General features: G+C 30.1%; 3 protein-coding genes across 3 annotated transcripts; 1 reads left to right on the top strand and 2 right to left on the bottom strand.

Moving 5' to 3' along the window:
• The first annotated feature begins 1142 nt into the window (after positions 1–1142).
• On the top strand, positions 1143–6791 carry LOC137829415 (histidine kinase CKI1). The gene is made up of 7 exons (XM_068636217.1): positions 1143–1178; positions 1507–1749; positions 2989–3651; positions 3794–4169; positions 4266–4843; positions 5050–6291; positions 6409–6791. The coding sequence occupies exons 1-7, from the start codon at positions 1143–1145 to the stop codon at positions 6607–6609; spliced, it is 3339 nt and encodes a 1112-aa protein (XP_068492318.1). The 3' UTR covers positions 6610–6791.
• Positions 6792–8446: 1655 nt separating this feature from the next.
• On the bottom strand, positions 8447–9569 carry LOC137830211 (uncharacterized). Its single transcript, XM_068637401.1, has one exon. The coding sequence runs from the start codon at positions 9270–9272 to the stop codon at positions 8706–8708; it is 567 nt and encodes a 188-aa protein (XP_068493502.1). The 5' UTR covers positions 9273–9569; the 3' UTR covers positions 8447–8705.
• A 7524-nt stretch (positions 9570–17093) lies between these two features.
• LOC137830209 (universal stress protein PHOS32) lies at positions 17094–18251 on the bottom strand. The gene is made up of 4 exons (XM_068637400.1): positions 17896–18251; positions 17690–17802; positions 17466–17584; positions 17094–17374 (listed from the first exon to the last, which is right to left on the bottom strand). Exons 1-4 carry the CDS (start codon positions 18053–18055, stop codon positions 17299–17301), a joined length of 468 nt encoding a protein of 155 aa, XP_068493501.1. The 5' UTR covers positions 18056–18251; the 3' UTR covers positions 17094–17298.
• Between the last annotated feature and the right edge of the window lie 9553 nt (positions 18252–27804).

The raw sequence follows: 27804 nt of genomic DNA, 5'->3' as shown, positions 1-27804 counted from the left end.
TTTAATTGTTTAATATTTTACCTAAACTTAAAATTACATGTAGAGTATTTCGATAACTTGCTAGCGTGTGTTTAAATAAAATATTTTTATGTAATTAGTATGAAGTGTCTTAAATATTTTTTTCTTAATTATTTTAAAACTAATATAATCAAGATTTAAAATAAACTAGATTACACACAAACAATGAAATCTCTTCTTGTTGTGGCCTAGCTACTATAATTTTGTAGTGAATCGAATATTTGGAAAATTTTGAGTTGAAATAATGAGCCTTTCCATGATTGGAAATGAGAGAAATCCAGATTTCCGCAACATGTATAAAAATTGTTATTCAGATATTTACAAAATTTATAAATAATGTTATTTAATTGCTTTAAGAACGTATATTTCATTACCTATTATTTTCAATTTCCATCATTAAAATATTAAGAATTTCTAACTTTGTATACATCGTAGTATATTAAAACTATCAATGCTAATTTTGTATAAAGCTTAAAAACGTAATGAAATTAAGTCACATGAATTTGATGAGGAGTTGGTAAACTGGAGGAGTTTAAATTTCATAATGTTTGTCATTAAAAAAGGTAATGAAAAAATAATATTTAAAAATATAATATCTGAGTGGAGGAATTTATCTATTAAAAAAAGAATATTTAAAAATATTTATATGTTATTCTTATTTACAAAATTGTTATCGCGTTTCTTTATAGAAAATTTTCGCGCTTAAACCAATTATAATAGATCTTAAAGGAGATGATTAATTAACCACATATATGTCTTATAGTTGAAGAATTCTTTGATGGTTGTTTTTAAATGATCTTAAGGCTAAAAGGTTATAGACATCAACAATTCTAAACATTTGATCATGTCTATAAATGAAATTAAATTGAATTATTTTTTTTGTAGATGCAATAGTGAAAAATATTAAAGTTTGGATTGTAGGGAATATATTATATTATGCAGAAAATATCAAATATTTTGGAAGATATTTCCTCCTTATTGCTAAATTTTACCTTCCTAAAATGGTGGAGTATTTTCACTATTTTGTGTATAAAATCTGGATGAATATGAGTTTATTGAGTTTCCAATGCAGACATAGACTGAGAAGCATGATATAGAGAAAACTCAAAGAATCTCCATTATCAATGGCCTTGAGGCCTTCATCTTTCGTCTTCCTACTGGTATTTTTATTAGTTCCTTATATTTTATTTTTTTGATGTTCTGTTTCTTATCATTTTTTCTCTTCTTTTTCCTCATTTAATTTGAAACATTTCATCGCAAATTATTACTGGGTTTCACCAATTAATTTTCATGAAAATTGATTCATGGACACTTGCACTATGAAATAGGATAATAGAGAAAATAATGTAAATGTGAAAAGGGCTATGATTGTGAAAAAATAGAAAAAAAAGAAAAAGAAAAATTGGTATTAGGTGTAGAGTATTAATTTTATATTATTATTACTTTTTTATCGTTAAATTAATTAATATTTGATTTTGTATGTTTTAGGCATATGGTGCATTGTTAATTCTGATTTTTGTGACGCCATGCTGGTATGTCATATTCATACGTATGGAAAAAGATGTGAATTTGATGAACTCAAAAAACAGTGTTCCCCAATTGCAATCAGAAATTGAGCACTTAGCTCAAATGTTACACCCAATGAAATCATCTTCAACAAACATGGCAAGGTTTTTGAGTTCAGTTCTTGATGATATTACCAATGTCTCCTTCTCTCATATTAAGACGAAGGTTAGTTTATCACTGTATTATACTGCTTTGTGTTTTAATTATTTTTACAAATAAAACAAATACTATAGACAACCTCTTATAAAAAATTTATGTATCTTGTAAATAACAATGTGCTCGTTGTTAAGGATAAAAATCATTAGTATGAATTATGATAATATTTCTTGAAATGTGTTTGTTAGTATTATGGTGCAAATACATCATTTAAAAAAATTAATTATATATTGGTTATAATACATTAATAATAAAATTAATATTTTCTTATAATAATAAAATTATTGATATTAATAATATTTATTATTGTTTTAATAATCATAATAATAGTAATACTTAGAACTAAATATAATTATAAAAATATATTATTATTAGTATATTACTAATATAAAAAATGTAACTTTATAATATTTTAATATTAATATTATTATTATAGTTACTATAATTAATATTTCATTAAAATAATTATATATTTTTTTCTATAAATATTAAGTATAACTAGTAAATATTTTTTTTATATAAACATATTAATTATAGTACTAATAATAATTATTATTATAAAATTAATATTAACAATATTATTATTCTTATAATTATTATTATAACTACTATTATTACGATAAAACAAAAGTAATATAAAGAACTCGAATTTTATAATATTATAATATATTAACTAAGAAATTAATTATAATATTATTGAAATCGTATTTTTATGCTATTTAAATTTTATTATAATAATATTAGTTATATTTATTATTATTATTATTATAACTAAATAATTAACATTATTATAGAAATAATATTTTTATTATATATATTTTTTTGAAATATTCTTCATGTTTATAGTTTTTTTTAGTTTTAACGTCCTATTATGTTATTTATTTTATCTTTATCGATACAAATAATCTATTTGTAAGAAATTACCTAAGTATTAGTAATAAGATTTTTTTAATCTTTGTTTTTACATTTTACAACCCTTATAGTTTTTTATTGTTTTTATTATTATTTTAATCTAATTTTTACTAATATTTATTACTTTAATAATAATAATAATTTTTATTATCTTAAAGAGATGGACAGGCTTGTATTTGGATTCCTACCCAGCTGCAACACAAATTCCAAACATTATGTAATCTTGAATGTTAGTCTAGTAATGATTTCTATCCAAAGTAATTGTCATTTTCATATCAAACAAGTGTTTTATAAACAATTTTTGGGTGGTTTAAAGTTTTTGGTTTGTATTTATAGGTGGCTCCGTTAATGTTTGAAGCATTTCAGACGGTTCCATACTTGGTCCAAATCTCATACATAGGGGTAGAAGGTCTCTTTTTCTCCTACTACACTCATAATGATGAAGCTCTAGCTATGTACTCCAACTCATCATCATCAAGTTGGGGTGCCTTCAACAAAATCTACACTCAACCTGTGAATCGTGAAACTGGAGAGGTTCATGGTGAAGCCACAAACATAGTATCTAACCCTTTTATGAATGCAAGTTGGATTGGGGAAGCACTTAATGTGACAAGTGGGTTTTCCTCATTGGGAACCAAGTGGGACAATGGTGATCTTTTGTTCCTCACTTCAGCTGGAATCATGACAAGAGGAGTGATCTCTCTTGGCTTTTCTGCAACGCCAATAACTGATTTTGTCACTCGCATAGACCAACAACATGGCACAACGTCCTATTTAGCTACCAAAGATGAAAAAATTGTTGTGGAAGGGATTCAACTCACCCACTTCCTAATTTCTAATGATACAGTTTCGTTCCAATCAGTGGACGCAAATGGTGATCCCACAAGTAATGAGGGCACTGTCTCATGCAAGGATGGAGCTGTTGCTTCTTTTTTCAATATTCGGGATACTGCATATTCAATTCACTGCTACACTATTGATATAATGGGAATAGAATCGGTACGTTTTTATATTTGTACAAGTTTATTGAATCACATATGAAGCTATTTACGATAAATTAATTTAAATATTGATATAACTTCAATTAAAAAAAATGTTCAGTACTGAAAAGTTCTTTTTTTTTTCTTTAATCAAATTACAGGTGTATGTGTTGGGTGTCCCAGAAGAAAGATATGGGAGAATTTATCAGAATTACAAGAAAAAGGGATTGATAGTGTTTGTGATAACGATGGTCACTATATTTGTAGCTTTCTTCAGTTTTCTATACATAAATTGTGAAGCCTTTAGGCGAGAAATGCATTTGTGTGCCTCACTCATCAAACAGTGTGAAGCCACCCAACAAGCTGAGAAAAAGAATATGAATAAGAGCGCCGCTTTTGCAAGTGCCAGCCATGATGTTCGTGCTTCTCTCGCAGGCATCACCGGTTTGATAGAGTTATCTTCAGAGTTGGTAGCCCCCGGTTCAGAATTGGAGACCAATTTGAAACAAATGAATGGTTGTACCCAAGACTTACTAGGTATGTAACTTTTACAAAACTCTTTAGTTTAAGATTTTAGATTAAAAGTGGTGTGATTTTACTAAATTTGATTTATGACATGTTGTACTGTATTAGGACTGTTGAATTCTATACTAGACACAAGCAAAATAGAGGCAGGAAAAATGCAACTTGAGGAAGAGGAGTTTGATGTGTTCCATCTCCTAGAAGATGTAGTTGACTTCTACCATCCTGTGGCTGTGAAGAAAGGTGTAGATCTGGTGTTGGACCCTTGTAATGGTTCTGTTGTGGGATATTCTCGCGTGAAAGGTGATAGGGGCAAACTAAAACAAGTCTTGTGTAATTTACTGAGCAATGCTGTGAAATTTACTGATGAGGGACACATAGCAGTACGCGCATGGACTCGGAAGCCAAAATTATTGCAGAACTCAACGGTGACTTTTAACCAATTGGGTTCCAAGAAATATTTATCATGCTTATTTTGTAACGAAACTGAAGCACGTAGTGACGTGGAATCCACACGTTCAATCCAAGAAGATCCTCATTTTATGGATTTTATATTTGAAGTGGATGACACGGGAAAAGGAATTCCTAAAGAGAATTACAAGTCTGTTTTCGAGAATTACGTCCAAATAAAAAACACAGCTCTTGGTCAAGGAGGAACTGGCTTGGGACTTGGGATTGTGCAGTCGTTGGTAAGTATTACTTATTGCCAACACTTGTGAATCATGTGTTCATTGTGCCACATAGTGTTTCATCAATTTTCTGGTTTTTATGGTATCTGTTTGAAAAGTTATATCAAAGATTATGTATGTGATAGATTGCATTACGAAAGTGTTACATTGAAAATGCATGCTTGTTAAACTCTTTTCTTCATTAAAAAAATGTTGATTTTCTTTAGGTGCGTTTGATGCATGGAGATATTGAAATTGTTGAGAAGGATATTGGTGAAAAAGGGACATGCTTCAAGTTCAATGTGCTTCTCACTGTATGTGAGAATGAGGCACCATCAGATGGTAGCAGAAGGGAGGGTATTGGTTGTGGATCAGGAGACAGAATGCAAGGTCAGGAGCAAACTATGCACGCTTCATGTTCTGGTTCTTCTAGAATTTGTACCATGAGTCCAAGGTTACGTATTTGCAGCTCTAGTCCTAAGCCTGAGGCTTCCCTTGTGGTTCTTTTGATTGTTGATGAGGAGCGCCAAAGGACTTCACGGAGGTTCCTGGAGAGGTTAGGGATCAAAGTTAAAGTTGTGACTACAGAGAAAAGTCTGTTTTATACTCTTAGGAAGATCAAGCAGAAGGCTAAGCATTCTAGTGGCCATAATTCTCCAGGGTCTTCAGATTTGAGTTATTGCTCTACACCTCATAGTTCTCTTGACATAGCCACGAGAGTTTCTTTGGAGGGAACTGAGCTCATGCCTTTAGTTTTCAAGAAAACTGATATGGGAGCTTCTCCCTGCTTCATCCTTATTGTGATTGACGCAAATGCAGGACCCTTTTCTGAGCTTTACACGATTGTATCCAACTTCAAGAAAGACCTTCGCAACCCTTGCAAGGTTGTGTGGTTGGATAAGCCCTTTATGCGTAGAATCAACCTCAAGGCCCTTAATCAAGATGACATTGTCACATCCAAACCATTTCATGGAACTCGTTTGTTCCAAACCATAAAGCTCCTTCCTGAGTTTGGTGGTGCTTGGGAAAGCAATTCCAGTAGAGCTAAGAGGGAAATGACTAATGAGAGAGCTACATTAAAGACTTGCAAGGATCCAGGTTTGTCAAAATACACATTTCCTCTACTGGACAGATCGCAAGTGTCTTCAACTGATAAAAGTACATTTCAAACTACTGAACAAATTCGGAAGGGAAAACGACCATTCAAGGCAAAAATAACTCTTGTTCATCGAGGAGAAACGCAAGAGGTTGGAAACTCATCAGGGTGTCATAAACCCTTGAGGGGTAAGAAGTTTTTGGTTGCTGATGACACTTCATTTTTGCGCAATATAGCATCGGCTACTTTGATTTCTCTTGGTGCAACCGTGGAGCAATGTGAGAATGGTGAACAAGCAGTGAGGCTAGTTGACGAGGGTCTACCTCGGGAGTTTCCTCATCCTCCTTATGATTACATCTTAATGGATTGTCAGGTAATCACAATGCACTACGACTTTTTCTATCTATGCTTTGATTTTGTTGGAACAACTTACAATCATGATTATTATTTTATAACTCATAACATCAAATGACCACAATTGTTTCAACAGATGCCAATTATGGACGGGCTTGAGGCAACAAAGTGGATACGAAGGATAGAGAAAGCTTATGATATTCACATACCTATCATTGCGTTGACTGCTGGAACAGAAAGAATAACAATAGAGAGTGGAATGGACTATCATATGGTGAAACCGATTAACAGAGAGGAATTACTTAAAGCTATCACATATATAGATGGTAAAGGGTGACACAATGAACATGTCTTTCTGTAGGATCAGTAGAAGTCAAAATATATTGAAGTAGCATAAGTTGTTTCTGATTATATTTGTGCCCATGTATATATTGAAGAATAAGAAGCTGAAACTTAACTACCTTTATGTACAGTTTGCAGTGAAGTTAATATGTTTGACAATGTATTTACATTAAAGTGATTCCGACATTTTTTCTAATTATTTCTATTTTTTTATTTATGCTATTATTATTATTATTAAGAACAATTTATTTATCCTTACTTTTATATGCTTTGTAAGATGCATATAATGAACTTTAACTTCATCATCTCTATTATTTGTTTAGGTTCAGATATCAATGCAAGTGTTTTCATTGAATAGTTGTCAAATGATTAGCAAAAGAGAAGCGTGAATCGTCTTCCTTCTATTCTTGTTTTTTTAGTAATTTTGCATCCAAAGAATTTGTCATGGTTGAAGTGCATTATAAGCCGTGGTTCTAGGTTGCTGCATGGGAGAATAATTTTCCTTATTATTGTGAGTAACCAACTAAGTAGGAGTCACACTGTTTAACTCTTTTTGCATTATTTCTTGTGTGTGAGGGTGCCAACCCACACTGAAAGATGCCTCAACCTTATTACAGGCTTGTAATGGTCATCACCATATTTGGTATGCTCCACAATGCTTTTTGCATATGCAATCATAATCACTTTTCCCAAAAGTTAAAGGAAATAAAACACAATAATTTTTATGTACTATAAATTTACGTGTATTTGCTTTAGATTTAAGAAAAAATGGTGAGCCTGTGATACAAAGGAATGATCGGTAAAACATTTGTAATTGCGAAAACGTGCACTCTCAATTTGGTACGCTATTTGGAATGTCGGATACATGCTTTAAACATAAGTAATAGAAGCTATGCAAAGTAGTAATGACTTAAATATATATGAAATCATATATATGCATTTGTCTTCATCCAACGCAAAATCAAACATTCACCTAATATAATATACTCTTTAAATTTAATTTTGATGCACATTCAACTAACAAAATTCAAGATTCATAATATGTTTATATATCTTATTATTCATTTATTCATATTATTTGTAAATATTTTTACTGATTTGAGTGTTAAGTATATAGATGCATCATCACTCGATGAAATAATTCAACACTCGATAGAACCATTTAAAGATTCTTATAACATTTACATGAAAATTTTGGAATTTTAAAAGTGTATAGAGGTAGCCGAAGAAGGATGGAGGTGGAGGAAGAAGCACTCTTACGTTTTGTTACTTACTTTAACTTTTTTATTTTAGAGATTAATTTGCCAGTTTTTTCATTTTTTCCAATCAGACTAAAATGCTAAGTTCAAAAATTTTAATTAAAATTTTCTCACCATCAGATTCTAGTGCAGCATGTAATTTGTTATGGAGTTGAACCTATCTTCCTATTTCATATATAGTTTCCACAAATGCAAAAGTGCATGGCTTGAGATATTAATAGAAGGGATGTGATGTGAAAACGGGTGTCCGGGTTTGACTTTATGCTTCAAACTCTTAGCTTGATTTATATTTCAAACTGGGTTATATTTTCGGCTTGGTCTCACTCTATGTTAGATTCACTGGTTAACAGATTTTTTTATTTTGAAAATTAAACAAAACTATCATTTATTCATAAAAAAATCATAAATATTATTCTACAAAAGTCTAAAAGTTTATATTTACAACAACAAGATGCATCTTGGTTTATATTACTTGAAACACTTCTATTAATTTTTCAACATATGTAATTAAAACATGAAAATATTCATAAAAATATATAAAAAATCATTAATTGAGATTTATGAACCAGGTGATGCCATGTAAAAGATTTCTATATTATTTAATTACAGATCAATAACCACATAAAGGAACCAACATTTTCCCTAATTAACTGCATATACTCAAAAACAAAAACTGTTTTAACAAGTATGAGAGTTTTATTTCGATAATCTATTTAACCTTCTCTGCATATTTTTTGACAAGATTATCGAAAAGAAACTCCAACTTAAACTAAATACCAAAAGCAGTTAAAAAACTGCATGTAAAAGTTTGGTAGAAATTGAATGTGTAGGACTAGAAAGTCCTGAGGAACAACCAGTGAGAGTGTTTTCTGTCAATGTTCTTCTCCTTAATGGTGTCCAAAGTAGGTTTCCACTCTTTTCCCGACAACTGCCTGTTCAAATACTCCGGCCTCGCTTCTAAAATTTCTGGCAGAAGTTCTGAAAACTGGCACCTCTCTCTTTCCTCTTCCTTTCTCCCTGGTTCCACAATTGTAGTGTTTTGGCACAAACGCGTAAGCCAAGGAACAAACTTTGAGGACCCCACAAGAGACTTGGAATGCAGAGCAGAGTTAAGGATGAAGAGAATGCGTCGAGTTTCTTCCCCGCTTAACCCAACGGGCTTCCCTCGCTTCACGGGAACCATCAGATACACCTTGTTTGTTTCTAACTTGTTATCAGCTGGCAATGGCGTTGGCCTTTTCTGGTTAACTGCCGAATGCAATTCAACCACCACTTGTTCTGGGTGCTCCAGCATCAGCTCTGCCACTGTCACTGATTGCTCAATTTCATGCACCGAACCCTCCCACAACACGATTTTGCCCCTGCCATCGGAGGGACGAAGTGAGACCTGGTTCCCCATCTCTCACAATCAATGAGTGTGACTTAGATTGAGTTGAAGCAAAGGAGTTTGGGTTTGGGTTGCATTATATTGGTGTTTGGAACCCTACGTCAAGGGCACGTTTGGTAAAGGAATTGATGTTTGTTAAACCGCTACATCCTGTGACGCACATAATGGTGGACTCGGTAGTTTTCAATTAGATGAGTTTGGCCTCTGTGTCTGTTACCATGTCACTTCCAAATTTGACTTGGGGTATAACATGTCTGCTACATCAATTCTTTTTCCTTAAACTACTCAATGACACAGTTTAGTTCATTTCTTCTTATCCTTATTTCTTGCCGGGGATCACGATTTTGATTGAGGTCAAAGTTAAACAAGTAATCAATTCACCATTTTCGAATCAAAAGCTAATATAAATTATACCTTTAAGATCTGTATCCTCACTATGCATCCTAAACACTCTAACAGGATATTGGTATGAAACAAAAATACGTAAAATCTCTTGAACATGGGATACAGATCTATATATTATATAATTATGAATTATATAAATTGACAATAAAGATTTATGTGCACAAGTATGTTTTAGATTATTTTTTAGAGCGGAAAGATTTTTCTTATGACTGGTTCATAATAATTTGTTTCTTATTTTTATAATCATAATAATAATTTATACAATAAAATTTGAATTTTTAGAAAATTAATGTATTTTTTCTTTTTAAAATTGTGTTACAACTGTACTAGAATTGTCAAAAATATAATAAATACTTTTTGAATTAGACACTTCACGGATACATACCCCACAAGTATCATACGAATATTGGACATTGGACATCGGACATCGATACATCATTTAAAATAAGTTTATTAACTACATTATTTTTTTTAGAGTTCAGAATACAACTTTTGAAAGTGTAATAAGATGTTTTCGTTGTAGTGGTAGGGACGTCCTACTGAATTAAAATGAAGTTTTTGTTGCTTCCATGTGGTGTAATTGTAACGGAAAAGTTTCTTTTGACCTTGTTTCGAAGGGTAATGATGGTGAGATAAAATGTAGATGTATGTATAGCATTAATTAATAATGGTGTATGTCGTACGCTATCATTAATATGATGAACCATCAACGACCGCAATTATGACGAATTGGTTTGGTTGTGAGCTTGACCTTCTGTAGCCATGGATAATGTGGCATGATTCAAGGCGAAAGTTTCTGGAAACTTAGCCTCGGAGATTACAATAATAGACACTAGTTAGATGAGAAAAGAGTTAGGATTACGGTAATTTTTGGATTTCATTGTTAAAAAAGAATAAAGATTTACACATGCAATTTGGTGAGGATGTGACTTGATACCATTGCTTAACATTCATAATGAATTTCATGTTTATCTAGACTTCATACTTATGCTTTAGGTTTGTGTAATAGTATTTTAGGTTTTTTTTCTTCTATATATATAGAAGAATTAATTCTATTATAATGAGCAAGAAATGTATCTTCCTTTACTTTGGGTAACTACAAATTACATAATCTTATAATGAAAATTTATAATACAAATTCTTTATCATATTTTGACAAATATAAATATATTATAATATTCAAGTGGTAAGCCTTATAAATGTTTAATAATTGCTAATTCACTATAATCATATAATATTATATTTAAACGCAAGGTTTGACTCGATTCTTAATATTATTATATTACTTCTCCATTGTCCACTTTTAGACATTAAAAAGTAATTTAATTTAACTACAAGTTTTATATATCAATTGTGTAAAAACGTTAAAATAAATTAGATTTGAACCATTACAAATTTATAGTAAATACGCCTTTTACGAATTATGATAAAATTTAATAAATTCATCATTTATTAATTTTTCTAATTAAATAATAATATAATTTGTTCACACAATATTATATATAAACTATTTTCTCTTTCAATTTATAGAAGAATGACACAACTCTTATTCATTAATTTGATTCTCATCCATTTGTGCAGTAGTTTAACGATAATGTTTATTACTTATTTGATTAATTTTCATTTGTATGTTCCTTTAACATATGCACCATTCAACGTCGTTAAAATTGGTTGGAAGAGTGTGGTTAAATGACGTCATAAATATTTTTCGTTAAATTAACAAGATGAAATTAAAATATATGAAATGTAAAAGTTATTAATCAATCAAATGATTAATTGGTTTAAACAGTTAACCTTTATTTAGGTCAAAATGATATGCTGATTGTGAATCTAACTTTTCAAAACAATCTGTGTCTAATGCCCTATTCATAACTAGATTTATTACGTCACATTATGCGTTTTGTTTTTTCTTTTATGAAGATACTATTTGTTATCTTCTCAAATATTCAAATACATAATTACTTTTATTTCAAATTATTTTATTTTCTAAATATTTTTAATTAAACTTATTAAATTTTAATTTTATTATTTTGAATAAAATATTTTAATTATCATTTAGTGAAAAAATTTATTTAAATATTAAATAATTGATAATAATTTAAAAATATTCGTTTAGGTCAATGTTGAATAATATTATTTTTAGATTTTAAAAATACTAAATTTTTTCAATTGATATTGAATTTTTTTTATTGACGTTAGTTGAGATTACTTTTAGTTTATCTCTGTCATAATTATCTGTATTGATATTTATTAAATTTATTTTTACAATGACATTAATTAATGTTTTTTTGTCAAATTTTTTATCAATGTTCGTTGAAATTTTTTGAGTTGATATTAGTAAAAAAAAATATAATAAATATTAGTTAAAGTTTTCTCAATCAACATTAGAAAAAAATTCAATTTTAAACAAAAAAAAATAAAAATAATTTCATTAATTAAAAAAAATTTGGCAGACATAAAAAAATGGCAAATATTAATAAAAAAAATTAGTTTACATCCACTAAAAAATATTATTTACAATGGCTAAGAAAATCCTAAAAAAAACAAATAACATTGGTTTACAGCAACAAAATCCTAACATTGTAAATTCAAATAACAACTTTTATTAACATTAATAGAAAAATCATAATCGAAAAAATAGTCATCCTATTGTTGGTAAGTGAAATCTTAACTAACATTGATAGAGACATAATCTTCATCTACTTTTTTTCCATTACATAACTCCAATTAATATTGATTGACATCAACTAGAAGTAACATTAGTTTACATAAACAGAAAATAGATGCATTTGAAATTATGATAAAGCTTTTATAAAAAAAAAGTGATAAAGCTAACAAATGTTTTGTCCTTAATCAAGCTAACATCATTTAGAGTAAGACTAAACTGAAAAAAAAAAAAGAGGAGAATTACAAATTTAAAATTATGAATTTTTTATTAATGTTAAATAATTCAATTAATCTCGTGTAAGTTTAGAATTTCAAATCTCTTTTATAACTCTTTACTCAAACATTATATTTTTATTATAAAATATTTCAAATTATGTATGAAAAGTAATTACTAGTTTTAAAATTTTCTATCCAAATACATTATTAAAATTATAATGATATTAATTATTCTACGGAATAACGAATAATTTATATTAATATTAAAATTTAAAATATGGAAAATTTATTTTTTTTACCACAAAACATCTCATATTTCATGCTAACAAGTATTTCATTTTCATATTATATATATATATATATATAACTTTTATTTACCTCGTAATTATACCCAAAATAATCATCAGTCTTGAAGAGAGGAAATATAAAAGTAAAAGAATTGTTTGAAAAAAATATAAAGAATGTTGAAGGAAAAAAAGAGAAGAAAGTTTGACAATAGTATTAGAAGAAAGTTTGACAATAGTCTCGGAAGAAAGTTTGATAGTTTGACCTACGTCTAAAATAGCAAAATAGATGGACAAATTCTCCATGTACCTCTATACATTTTTAGTACGGTGAAAAATGTTATTTTTACTTTTTCATTTTTAAGTGGTGATAGTTGTTTATGATGGCTGGTAATATACGTTGATAGTTATAGTAAATTTTATAGTGTTTTTACTGTGTTTTTGTTCGCCTATTCTATAATCCAAAAACCACAAAATAAAAAAATAAATAATAATAATAATAAGGCGTAAAAAATGGAGTACAAAATTAAAAAAATTATCTTCGGTGAAACTTTTGATTATGAGGTTGCTTCAGGTTGCAATAACATCTTACTTCATGGAACCAATACAAGAGTAACCATAGTTATTTTCTTTGATAGAATTTTTATGATGTTTCATATAAGAGTGAATTTATCTTATGAAATAAATTAAAACATGTGAAATAATGTAATTGTTCTCTCAAAAACACTGAAGTTGGAAAAGATGAAAATGTCGTGAATGAAAGGAAGATAGGAGCTGCAACTGAAGTTATTTAAAAATATAAGTTTATACTTCATGTAGATTAAAATGGTTAAAATTATTTTTGTACAATAAATATGGAGGTACAAGAAGAAAATAGGAAGATGGGAGAATAATTTGTCAATTGGTGATGTAAGAAGTACTTTTCCCTAAGGCCCAACTAGAGATTCCACACAGCCCAAAAGAAATATACACACTTGCCACTTGGTTTGCTCTATGGAAACATGAACTCTACTCAAATTAAAAGGTAAAGGCCAATCGGTGCCAAACTAAGAAATTAAAAGAGATATTTCTTACTGAGATGCAAAAAAGTATTTTTCAAATTTTACATACGTTTATTATATGAATTTAATTTTTTAATTTCATAACTAATGTCTTTAAGACACTGTTTAGCAAGATCCAAAGGTAAAATCTCTACTTGTTCTAAATATTTTGAGTTTAGTGTGTTATAATCTTTTTAAATTTTGTCTATTTTTTTATTATTTTGAAATGTAGAATAAAAGAGATTCATTTTTAAATTAAAATTATTAAAAATTGGTAATAATTTTTAAAAAGAAAACTAAATCTGAAACTTCAATTTTTTTTTTTTACCTCAAACTAAATATATAGATGCTCATTGTTTGAAAGGGTAAGATATGTTTGTCCTGCAGTACCAAAACACTGCCTGTTTTCATTCCCTGGTCTACAATTTACAATCACGTTACTTCTAATAAAAAAAATATCTTACTTATCTTACTCTTCCCACAAAAACTTTATTACATAATTAGTGATAGCCTTAAATTTATTTTTTATCTTTTATAAATTATTGAAATTTCTTTTTTACTATCTCTAATCATTTTTCTATAATGTTATTGGTTCCTAAAGTGCTAAGTATCTTTATTTCAATATTTAACGCAGTGTCCAAAATACTTTAAACAAAACAAAAGATTATTAAAAGCAGTTGAATTTTTTATAAGGAGTAAAAAATTATAGTTTAATTAGAGATTGAATACATATTTAATCCCTAATAATTCTAATATCTTCTGTATACTCCACTCTTTTGCAGTCATTTCTTTGTCTTGTTTTATCAAATTTGAGTAACATCTGTTTCGGTGGAACTTTTTTAAAAGTAAAATTAATAAAAAAAAATATAATAGTTTAAGATCAACAATGTCTTAAAAATATGAAATATATTAACTGAATTATCAATTGAAAATAAATATTATATAAATTGATTACAATAATTTAATAAATAATTTGCAATTAAAGATTGAAAGCAAATTTAAAAATATGGCAATCATTTTAAAAAAAAAATAACTCTTACTTTATATTTGGATGACATGATTTGAGTGAAAAGGAAGACAAAGAAAAAGGGGTGAGTATAATCGATTGTATGAATATTTCAAAAAATATCCACCTATTTTTTTAAATTAATTCTATTTTTTTTTTCATTTATGATTATCAATATATTTAAAAACATAAATATATGACTCAATATATTATACATAAAATATTAACTTAATATGTTAAAAATAAATTAATAAATATTAAATTTCTTTCCCTACTTATTTTTTTAATTAATTATAAATTTTAAATATAAAAGTTGTTTGCATTCAAATACAATTGACACATATTATTAAAAAATAATCTAAGAGTAAATAATAATCTTTATTATAATTAAATTTTTAAATTTGTTCAGTCATATCAATTCAATTCACTACAAACTTCCATATCACTTTCTACTAAAATGTATACACTTTTCTAAATCAAACAACCCCACTTTTTCATCTTTCTTTCCCTTTCCACCATATCTAAACAAAATATTGAAGTTTGAGTTACACTCGAAAAACTTTTAGGCCAACTATAACATTACATGATGTACTCTCATAAAATTTGATTTTTTAATTTTATTCTTCAGAAATATGTATTTCATATTGTGTATATTGAAATATATTTATGGATTTGAATTGAAAATACATTATGGAATATGCAAATATATTGTATAATGTATTTATGGATCCAAAATTTAATTTCAAAATGTGCATGTCAAAAGGTATTAATACATTTTCGATTTTATATTTTGGAATATATTTTCAAAATGCACACTTTAAAATGCATTTTCTGATTATGGGAATACATTTCATGCATTCTATAATGTATTATTGAATTATGCAATCCTGTATATTAATACATTTCAAATTATACATTCTGAAATGTATTTTTTGAATAAAAAATATATACGAAAATGTATAATCTATAATATATTTTTTTAAGGACAAATTTTTATTTCACCTCTCATAAAAGGTGCAACTTTAAAAAGATGGGAGTGCAAAGTGCAATGCCTTCTCTTGGATTGCTCACAAAATTAAGTTGCTTTTCCAAGCTGCTTCATGCACCCCATAAGTTCTTACGTCATCCCATATTTATTGTACAATTATATTTTTGTCTTTTAGTTAAAAAAAAAAACCCTAAAACCCTACTTAGATTTTTTACCCTACCTCTTCTTCCTATTTCTCTCTCAGTGCACCCCATCCAACCCCAGCATCCCAAGCCTAAGCACCTCTAAAACGGGATTTTCATTTGAAATTTTTTTGTGGTTGTATATATACCTGAGAGCATTTTATATTAAGTTTGTGATTGAATGATGAAAAGTATTAATTTTTAGATGTATTTCACTCTGCACTGATTTTTCTGTACTGATTATTATTATTAATCTAGAATATATCTTTTGAAAAAATTACATAATCTAAAAGCTAACATACTTCCAAACGATGTAATCTTCAATTTCTTTTAACTTTTTCACATAAGTGTATTTTTGGAAATATAAAGTGGCAATTGCTTCCTACACCATATTACTGTACCTAATTATAGGAGAAAAGATAAAAGTACCCCTTAAAAAATTATGTACATATAAAATTACATTCCGAATCCCTTTTTCGGAACACAATAATCTCTTTCAGATAATTTTTTTTTCAGAATGTATTATTTTTAATTCCGGATTTTTTTATCCAGAATGAGATTTTGATTTTTTTTTTTCTGGATTTTTATATCCGGAACACAATAATCACTTCCAGATCTACTTTTCTGGAATACATTATTTTTAATTTCAGATTTTCATTTCCAGAATAAAGAGTATTTTCAGAATTTTTGAAATTATGTTGAGTGCAGGTTCAAAAGCGTTGGATGCAGGAAGCAATTGCCATATAAAGTTTATGGGGGTGCCGCTATAATTTATGGGCCTGCATGAAGAAGCAGCCCTTTTCCAATATAAGAAGCCCTTCCATCCGCTCCTAAACCAAAAAAAAGTGTCACAGAAATCTTGAGTTTTGAATTGAAGGTGGTGTAATAATATTTTATAGATTTTCTTATGATTCACTGATTTCATTTTTTTTCGGTAGATCCCATCGCAATAGGTTTCAAGTGGTTAATTAAAGGGTTAGTCCTCTTGGATCATAAGATTTGAGTCATGTTTTGTAGCAGTGGTTCTTTGAGGACTTGAGATTGCTTATTTTGGGTAAAGCTGATTTATTTGGCAGAAGCATATGTTCATACAGTCTCATGATTTAAGCACAGGAAAAGATTAAATAAAAGTGAAACCTCTATACACAAACTGTGGGGAAACAAGAAGGTAAGGTACTATGAAGCAGTTAAAGCTATGTCTAGAAAATCCATTCACCAAGCAGACAGTGAGAAAAGGAAACCAATCTCTCTTATGGGTGCTTCACGATTACAACAGGACACTCAGCATGTTTGGCACAGTGATCACTCACACTTCCAAGGATTGCTCTGCAAATTATAACCAAGAATCCGATTTAGTCATTCATATTGCAGTTGCCTCCATACACAAATAAAATCAATAATCTTTGTTAACTGTTACCTCTTGAAGAATCCATAGCCATGACTTCCCATGACCAAGGTGTCAGCCTCTAGTTTCTTGGCTGCACTGCATATTACATCCTTGGCATCTCCTATCCCAATTACCCTCTCCATGTTCACCTGCAAAATCCCAAATTCAAAGAATCAAAAATAGAACGGCAAAAACAAACCACCCCAAAAGGGACTACTAATCAAGCATATAATTAAGGTGGATCTTAGATCTACATTATTAGCCTTCAAATTTCTGCATGTAGCTTCAGCTCTTTCCATTACTGAATTAACCAAGTGCATGCTGTACTTTTCCATAGCATCAATAACATCATTGGAAAAGATATACCCTGTAAAATCATGACAACAGTTACCAAGTTAGTGAAAAGCCTGATTTTAAGATAAGGTACAAACAATAAGTAAAGTGAAATTAGTTAAGTAACCTGCTGCATCCAAGGAGTAGAAAGCAGAGGGTGGCTTAACGTAAAGGAGCACAAGCTTGTTGGTATCAGAAAGAAGATTGGTGATGCACCAAGAGAGTGCATACATGCTCTCTTGGCTTTCATCCACAGCCACCATGATCTTTCTCTCTTTCCCTTCCATTAGTTATTCTCAGCAACTTTTCTATTTCTGTGTATGCCTAGCTTCAGAAATGCTGTTGGCTTTGAATGATAGATAAAAGAATGAAGTGGGGTTGGACTTTATAGCGTCACTCACTGTTCATGCACTTTTTAGGATACTACTTCCTCTTGTTTAAACCTCTGAATTCTAATCTTCTGAATCATGAAAACAAACAAAATACAGCACATGAATTTTTTGCTCTGCTTTTCAAATCTCATTCGTGCTTACTTGTCAAGTCAGTGTGAAAAATCATAAGCTACCAAACAAAATTTAGATGGATCAAATAAAAGTATAATTAAGTTAATGTTACTTATTCACATTTAATTAAAATAATTGATAAGATATCGTTAATTTATTGTATAAATTCCATTTATCCATCTATATTGGACAATGATATAATTTTTTATTTCAAAAATCGATTATAAAGTAATATTCATTATAATATAATTTTTATTTAAAATCAGTTATAAAGTGATTATTTTTTATTGTTAAAGTGTCAAATAAACTTTATTTATTTAAATTTTAAAATTATCCGTATAATGCAACATGATAAACAAAATATATCAGTCCTAAAATATATATATTTTTAGTTCGGATAGGTGAAAGAAACAAATTATTGTGAAAAAGGAAAAAGCAATAATTGATGTGCATGAAAGTGAGTTGGATAGCTTGTTGAATTTGCAGTGGCTATGGAAAACGTACATAACAATCTTAGCTAAGATAACTCAAATTAACAACCGATGGTGTCGTGATCACAATTATGAAAAGCGCTATCTCTACATCATTCTCATATGAGAAAAGTTTCTTTTACACAGTATGCATTGTTTACGATGGTCAGATATTATTATTAGATATAATTAAATAATATCTAAATATTATAGATATTATATATTTTATATTTATGTAATGGGTTTAGTCGATATGTTTTTTTTTTCAAGGTAAATGCTTTCTGCACTCAACATTTTTGAACCTGCACCCAACGTAATTTCAAAATTTTTGAAAATATCCTTTATTTCGGAAATAAAAATCTGGAATTGAAAATAATGCATTCCAAAAAAATAAATCTGGAAGATATTTTTGTGTTTTAGATATAAAAATCTGGAAAAAAAAAATCAAAATCTCATTCCGGATAAAAAAATCTGGAACTGAAAATAATACATTATGGAAAAAATTATCCGGAAGAGATTATTGTGTTCCAGAAAAGGGGGTCCGAAATGTAATTTTATATGTACCCCATTTTCTTAAGGGTATTTTCGGTTTTTCCCCTGTGATTGGATGCAGTTATATGGTGCAGGAAGCAATTGCCATAAACTAATCCTATGTGTTCAATATACTCTTTTTTTTTTTTACTTTAATATAGTATCTAGAGCGTACGGTTAAGGTTCAATTTTTATTTGTGAACTCACTGTTCATTGAAATTTTCCAACCACCGCCCCACCGCCTCACCAGACATTCGTCGGAGACGCCGTCAGACCTTTGTCGGAGACGCCGTCAGAATCTCGTCGGAGCCTTCATTTTTGCTCCTACTGTCAATTGTCGGTGACTATATTTGTCCTTATCTTCTATGACTTCTTCCATTCCCTCTTCCGCTTCCGCTGCTACTGTGGACCATACTTCAATTGATACCCCAGGCCAGTCTACTATTTTCAATGAATTTCTTAAATGGTATGAGGATCGTCAGAACCCTAGTTCCACTGCTTTTGTTGCACATTCATGTATATCTTTTGTTGGCCTCACTCCCTCTAATTCCCTTGGCCCTTGGGTTCTAAATTCAGGTGTCACAGATCACATTATTAGTAATCAATTTTTTTCTCTTCCCTATCTACTACAGGTTATTTACCTTCGTTCACCATGGCCAATGGATATAGGGTACCATCACATAGTGTTGGTACTATTAATCTTTTTCCCTCTTTATCTATTGATAATGTTCTTTATGTCCCTGGGTCTCCATTTAACTTATTATCCATTAGTTGTCTCACTCGTTCCCTTGATTGTGTTATTTCTTTTACCAAAGATTTTGTTTCTTTACAGGACCGGAGTTTGGGACGGATGATTGACACGACTTTATCAACTACAAATCTCTGCACATATTGACACGATTATGGATTCTTCTTCTCTCGTTCATGCTCAGTTGGGTCCATCCTAGTCTTGCCAAGACGCGACAGCTTGTTCCAAGTTTGTCTAATATATCTAGTTTATTGTGTGAGTCGTGTCAGTTAGGGAAACACATTCTTTTCCTCGTAGTGTCTTACAACATGTTTCATCTCCTTTTGCCTTAGTTCACTCTGACATTTGGGGACCAAGTCATATTAAGTCTAATTTAGGATTTCAGTATTTTGTTATTTTTATTGATGATTATTCAAGAAATACTTGGGTGTTTTTAATGAAAAACTGTTATGAGTTGTTTTCTATATTTCAAATATTTTGCAATGAAATTAAAAATCAATTTGGGATTTCCATTTGAATTTTGCGCAGTGATAATGGACGTGAGTATCTTTCTCATTCTTTTAAAAATTTTATGCCTTCTCATGGTATTCTCCATCAAACTTCATGTGCTTATACATCTTAACAAAATGGGTAGCTGAACGCAAAAATAAACATCTTGTTGAAACAACTCGTACTATTTTAATCCATGGTGGTGTTCCTTAGCGTTTTTGGGGTGATGTTGTTCTTAGTGCATGTTATCTCATTAATCGCATGCCATCTTCAGTTTTAGATGACAAAATTCCTCATTTTATTTTATTTTCACATGACCCTTTCCACTCTTTACCTCCCAAAGTTTTTGGGTCCACATGCTTTGTTCATAATTTTAGTCATGGTCTTGATAAATTATCGATATAATAAGTTGTTTATCACTTAGTTGGCTTAAAGGTTTTGAAACTGTTTTTGACTTGGTTATGTAACTTTCTATCCACTTCAACCGGTTAAATCGTGGTTTCAACTGGTTGATTGTGTGTTTTCATAACAGTTTTTTGAAAACCTATTTTAACTGTTTTGAATGAGATCAAAACTGTTTTAGCTCATTAATGTTGCCTTGAACGACTAGTTTTCAAGTGCTATAAATATAGTATTTCTTTCAAATCAAAATAACACAAGTTTTACAGAGTTTGAAATAGAGATTGAGATTTGTTTTTGAAAGAAATTTTCAAAAGGTTGCACTGCATGATGAAATCCCCTCATTATAACTGGGAGGGATTTTGACCATGTTCAGATACCATGTTAAATTAAGAAGGCCATGCATTGCGCATTATGAAATCCCCACAGTATAACTGAGAGGGATTCCGATATCATTCGAATACAATTTAAGAAGTTCGCGCACTGCATGATGAAGTCCCCACAATATAAAGTGGAAGGAATTTGACATCGTTTGCATAAGAAGAAATAAAGAAGACAATACATGGCATATTAAATCGTTAATAGTTGAAGGACAACAAGCAAGTCGGGAAATGTCTATGGTAAAGGACTTTAGAAGCGACAATACATAAGACTCTGGCAAAAGCGCGGATAATATGCAAATAAATACAAACCAAAAAATTTCAAAGTTCGACACAAAAAGGAGAGTAAGACATGACATTAAGATTACTCTTCCACTATTTTTCCATCAACAACTACTTTGAAAGGGTCAAATTTCGATTGATCGAGATCAGGGTAAACAACTTGAAACTGTTCAAAAGCAGCACTAAAACCATCTACGAATTCGTGATCAATTTCTTCTTTCGTAGCTTCGAGGGCGGTGTCGAGAGTTTGAACTTTGCTTTGGAGCAGGTTTCTAGAAGCAACAAATGTTTCACGCTTCTGAGCCAGTTCAGCCAAAGTTTGTTGCAACTTTGAATGTAGGTAATCTTTCTCCCGCTTGGTCGCAGTAAGTTGAGCCTCAAGACGAGTATTTGTAACCTTCATCGACACCACATCTTCCTCAAGTTGATGCTCTTGGATCTGATGACTTTGTGCTAATTTACCCAAGTAATGTAAGAAGTTTGTCCAAGAGGATAAGGTGGGGAGAAGAGGTGCAAGGAGGCTCTCTACCCTAACATGCTTGTTCGCCAAAGTCGAGTGATGATGGGAAGAATGTGCCGCTTCCAAGTTCAGATGCTCGGATATTTGTAGATTAGGGTCTCGGCAGGGGCGTTTAAGAGAAATGGTGGTGGTTTTCTCAGAGTCTATGGTAGCGGCAACCGAGGTCGTTTTTCCTTTGTTCTTGGTGCGACGTCGCATTTCAGCTCTGCTCAGAGACATGGCGTTTTCTGCAAGACCATAGAGGTTAACATCATTGTATAAAAGCAAGGAAAAGTCAAGTAGAAGGTGTAAGTACCAATATAGACTTTAACGTCAGTGGATCGGGACTTGAGCTTTAAAAGAATGGGCATTTCAAATATGACACCCAATTTGTCGAGCATTTTGCAGTTATCAATTTCATAATTTTCAAAGGTGTCTGCAGCACGAGAAGTTTGACTTTTAGGACAAGAGGACCAGTACAAGGGGAACCCCTCTAGGAGATCGGAATTAGGGAAGTCACGGGTAATTTTAAGAAATTTTCCTTTGAAACTTTTGTAGGAAGATTGAAACAGGGATAGAAGACCTCGGCCAGAGGCACCGTTTAAAGAAGCCCATGAGGTCCGTTTTGAAGGTCTAAATTCAAAAAAATAGAAGAACATGTTCGATGTGGGATCAATAACAAAATGAGTGCAAAGGATTTGGAAAGCGTGGACAAAAACCCAACTATTTGGGTGAAGTTGAGTGGGAGCGACATTCATCATGTTTAGAATACCTCGTTCAAACAGTGATAAAGGAAAACGAACGCCTAACTTAGTAAAGAGAGTTTCGTAAAAAAAACATAGCAGTTTTTCATTTTGACAATTTTTACAAACAAGGTCATCATAAGAACAGGGAATGACCACGATATGCGTTTCAATACCATAACGACTCAAGGCTTGGACATGACGAAAGTTTTCGACTTGATCAGAAGTAGTGAAGATGGAAAATTCGTGAAGAATATCGCATTTGGCCCAAGGGTAGAGAGAGTTATAGCCCATTACGAGTGTGAAGAGAGAGCAAGAATAAGGGATCAACAAAAGAATTCAGAGCAAAGCAAAGTCAGTCCAAACAACCATACGTAAAATAACAACGTAAAAAACAACCTACCTTGTTAAGAAGTGGACTTTAAGCCTAACTCAACCCCATAAAATCGGCTCATAGGGATGAGGTTTGCATTCACTTATATACAATGAAATGTCCTTATCTTTAGTCGATGTGAGATCTCCAACATACCTCCATGTCTTTCTTCATAAATCGTTACACATATGAAAAGAAAAAGTTATTTCCCCCAAAATATCACTCAGACTTCCCCAATATCACTTAATACAAATATGCACTTTTCTTACTTCGTGAACAATGCTACCTTAAAAACAAACATATAGTGTTAGTACATTATTTTGAGTCGAACATTTTAATTGCTCCTTTGTTGAGTAAAAAACTCAAACTTTTCATTAGGCTTAATTATTTAGATGAGCTTGACCTGAATTTAAAATTTTGACATTAAACGCTCACGATTAGCTTATATATTTATGCTTTGTTTAGACGTTAAGTTAAATTTGTAAATTACTATTTTTTTAAACACATTAATAATTGTTCCGACGAAAAAACTCATGTATACTTTTTTATTGGTAGACTAGTATTGAAAAAAAAAAATAGATACTATATCGATAATATTAAAAAATAGTTTAAGAAAAAATCCATAAAAACAAATTTAATTACATTATAAATGAGTTAAACAAATTAAACTCAACTTAATATTTTTTTAACAAATAAATGAGTCAAACTTAAATTTTAAACTTTTACAAGCTAAATCCAAACTAGACTTGTTTACACCGGTCTAGATTGAAAAAAATAATCTGTTAGAGATTTCACATCGACTAGACATTAGGACATTTCATGGTATATAAGTGTGTGCAAATCTCACCTCATAAGCTGGTTTTATGGGATTGAGTTAGACTTAAAGTTCATGGTATCAGAGTCATTTAAAGTTTATCCTAACGAGTGTTTGGTGGGCTTATCAGGTCACCCGCTATCGGACCGTTATCGGACCACCCATAATATGTTATCTCATGCACGAGCTGTCACTCTCGGCGAACATTTCATTGTAAACCTCACCTCATAAATCGATTTTATGGAATTGAATTAAATTTAAAGTCAACTTTGTAATATAATATTTTTAAATTTTAATTTATCATGTTAATTTATAACTATTTGGTAGGTTTTACTTGGCTTCATATTGTGACTAGGTGCATAATTCCGCGGCGTGTCATTTATCTGGTGTAGCCGTCTTTGTCGACTTGAGTGCGATGCTTGGTGCCTTTTTCGGTGGGTACAGCGTCTTCTTATCTATTCAATTTAATGAATTGCCTCAATTTCCTTTCTTTCAAACCAACGAAAAAAACAAAATGAATGAGAGCTAGCCCACATGAAGCTGCTTCAAGATTGGGAGAGAAAACACCCAACACCACCCCAGATATCAATTACTAATCAAACTAATATACATTTAGCCCATATGCTCCTTTCCAAATGCTAATTATAACCAAGAGTTATTCTAAAGAGCATCATCATGTTTAATTACGTTATTCTCCACCTCAACTCAATCATATTTGCATGAACTTTGAAGGTAAGACGTTAATGTTCAATTTCCTACCATGCCTTCTAATTCTCACTCCTAATCAAAACAGTTAAATTTCCAAACATTGCCTGAATGCTCTGTTCCCTTCTTTGTAGGAGCACAATTTTTCACCTATACATGCCCAACTTAAACCAAACTCAAACGTTGATGGAATTTTCTTATCTAACCGAATAACTTCCTTATCAACCACCACCACCACAGTACCACACTTTAAAAATACCTATCAACTCATACCATCTTACCCTTTATAAATCTCCATAATTATAAAAACACTATTTAGCATTACACCAATTTTTTAAATCAAATCAAATTATTTATATAATAAAAAATCAAATTTTCAAATAAAATATAACAATATGTATTATTTTTTTTCGTAAGATTGAATAGTTATAATAAAAAAGTGTTACAACATATCAAATAAACGTCATCAGTAAATAGTTAATATTAAATTGGTTTAATTGCAACAGTTTGAATAGCTTTTTGTTTTAGTATAAGAGTATTTTGTTGGTGTTAAAAATAACATGTTCAAAACATTTGAATGTTATATGGTCATAATATAAACTTGTCTTGTTGTGGGTTTTTCTGTTTCCTGCTTTGTCCTTCCTTTTATACATATATATATATATATACATATATATATGAAATAATATAGATGTAAAGGATCTTGGACTCTTATTAGTTTTAATGAAAATTTCATAGTTTGTTCTTAACAGAAGATTTTGGGGGCAAGTTAAGATTTTGGGATGGATATATGATGAGTGAGCCCCGCTTGATAATTTGCTTAGAGAAAAGCTAAAGAGAAAGGTCTCATTTTTTTTTGAATTTGAGAAGCTTCCATATGGCAACATTGCTTCCTAATTGTTGGATAAATCCACCCAGAGAAACAGAGAAGACAAGACCGAGAAACCATAAACACATTCCTCACTTTTCTCTCCTATATAATATGGAACAAATAACGTGTGAAACTATATTATTGTACTATTCTTTTATAATATTCTTTAAAAAAATCATATTATGGGTAACAAATTTGAAATCAAGTGGGTGAGCAAATCGATAGAGCACGGGAATATTTGTCCCTATATACGTGAAGAAATCAAATCCTCAATTGTTCATAATTCTCTATGCCTGCGCATGCATTTCCTTTATTTTTTTTATAAACACAATTAAAAAACTAAACACTCATCGTTTTATCTTACAACTATTTGCCCGGTGAAGTTTCAAATGGATATATTTATTTATTAGTTTCAATATTTTATATAATATATATTTTTATAACATTATTTTCTCTCTATGTTTCTTTTTACACTTCCCCATTTGATCTCATTTTGAATAGTACTATAATAATAGTAAAGAAAGAAAGAAATGATAGATCCGCCGAATCACCGTTGATTATGTTTGCATTTGGGTGAACGCGTTTGGATTAATCTAATGAAACCGCGGGGCCCACGATTTCAAATTTGGTTTGTCTCAGGTTGTTTGTTACCGTTGGTGAAGAATCGTAGGTCTCAGATTTAAATCTGGAAATGGCAGTTTCGAAGGAATATCTTATTGCATGTTTTTACAAAAGTAGTTGAGTGGCTTTTAACTTTTTACCCTCCCAAAATCCACTCATAGCCTTTTGCTATTTGCAATGAATCATCAAATTTAGCAAGTTTTTCTTTTCCTTTTCTTTTGTTCATATTCATATTCATGTCACTTCAATGTCTTTACAAGAATATTTTTGATTGTTAAAGAATACCCACCAGATTTACTTGTACAAATTACTTCTGTCATTTTTGTTGTCTTTTTTAAAGAAAACGATAATGGGATTTTCAATCAAAAGGTTTATTTATAATGCCACTTGTTCTTGTCTTGTTCACTAATAAATTGTTAAAATGTTCATATGCACTCTTTACGATGAAAATATCACTTCGTATTTGATATTTATACATGTAATTAAGTAATGTAATATAAACGAAATAATGAAATAAAAAATATATAACATTACTTTTTTTCTTCGAATGTATTGGAACTTCTAACTGAAACTATTTATATTTCTCAAACTTTTAAGCTTCAAATAAACTTTTTTAATTAGAAATACACCGAAACAGTATAAACTTAACAAGCTCAACAATTTATTTATTATTCGAAATTGATGTATATCTTGACATTTTTTTATTAAAGGCTAAATTACTTACTTTAATCTTGTTAACTTTATATAATTAAATCTCAATAGCCAGTGGATTTGGCTCCTCTAAAATGAGCACGAATAAAGTAGGTAATCCTAGTACATGATGATAAAATCAATAGTGATATTTTGTACACTTCATAATTTATTATGTTTATGTGTATAGTATAGTTAATTCTTCACTTTAAATCTATAATCTATAAGAATAATTTTAGAAAATCATATTCCATATTTCTATTAATTATCTTATTAAGTGAATAAAATAATAAATATCTTGGTGTTTATAAGATAAGAAAAAAAGGTTGCGTACCAAAAGTATAAAATAATTTTACATGTCATTAAACAATAAATCACCATATATAGTAATTTTTTTAAACTTTTATAATAACTAACAATATAAAATTATTTTGTACTATTTACTTATTTATTTGACAAGGTATTAATAATGTGGATAGAAATAAATGCTAGTGGAAATAACATTATTTGCTTAGCTTAGCATAAAGATATTTAGTTTAAGATGAACAGTTTCATTTATTCATTTATTAATTATAATTCATCTCAAACAAATTCTGTTTATAACTTATTTTGTTAAATCAATAATACTTTGAATGCAAATGTATAGTCAACAAGAATATTCAAGTGTTTTTGTTATTTAAGCATAGAAAGGTAAACTGAGAAAATAATCTCACAAAGGAAAAACATCCTTGAAGTATTAGAAGACAAGGAATATATAGAAACATTATGGGTGGGAAGAATACGCGTAATCGACCGAAATTTATAATGTATATTTTTCTCACCAAAGGATACATTCAATGCATTTTTCTCTCCAAAACTGCTACATGTTACAAAATATGCTTTAGTACGAATCAATGGGTAGTGTTGTTTGTTCAATAA

Source organism: Phaseolus vulgaris, chromosome 7 (assembly GCF_000499845.2).
Source record: "Phaseolus vulgaris cultivar G19833 chromosome 7, P. vulgaris v2.0, whole genome shotgun sequence".
Lineage (NCBI taxonomy): Eukaryota > Viridiplantae > Streptophyta > Magnoliopsida > Fabales > Fabaceae > Phaseolus > Phaseolus vulgaris.
The sequence above is the reverse complement of the archived record's forward strand: the minus strand, read 5'-3'. Positions and strand labels throughout refer to the sequence as shown.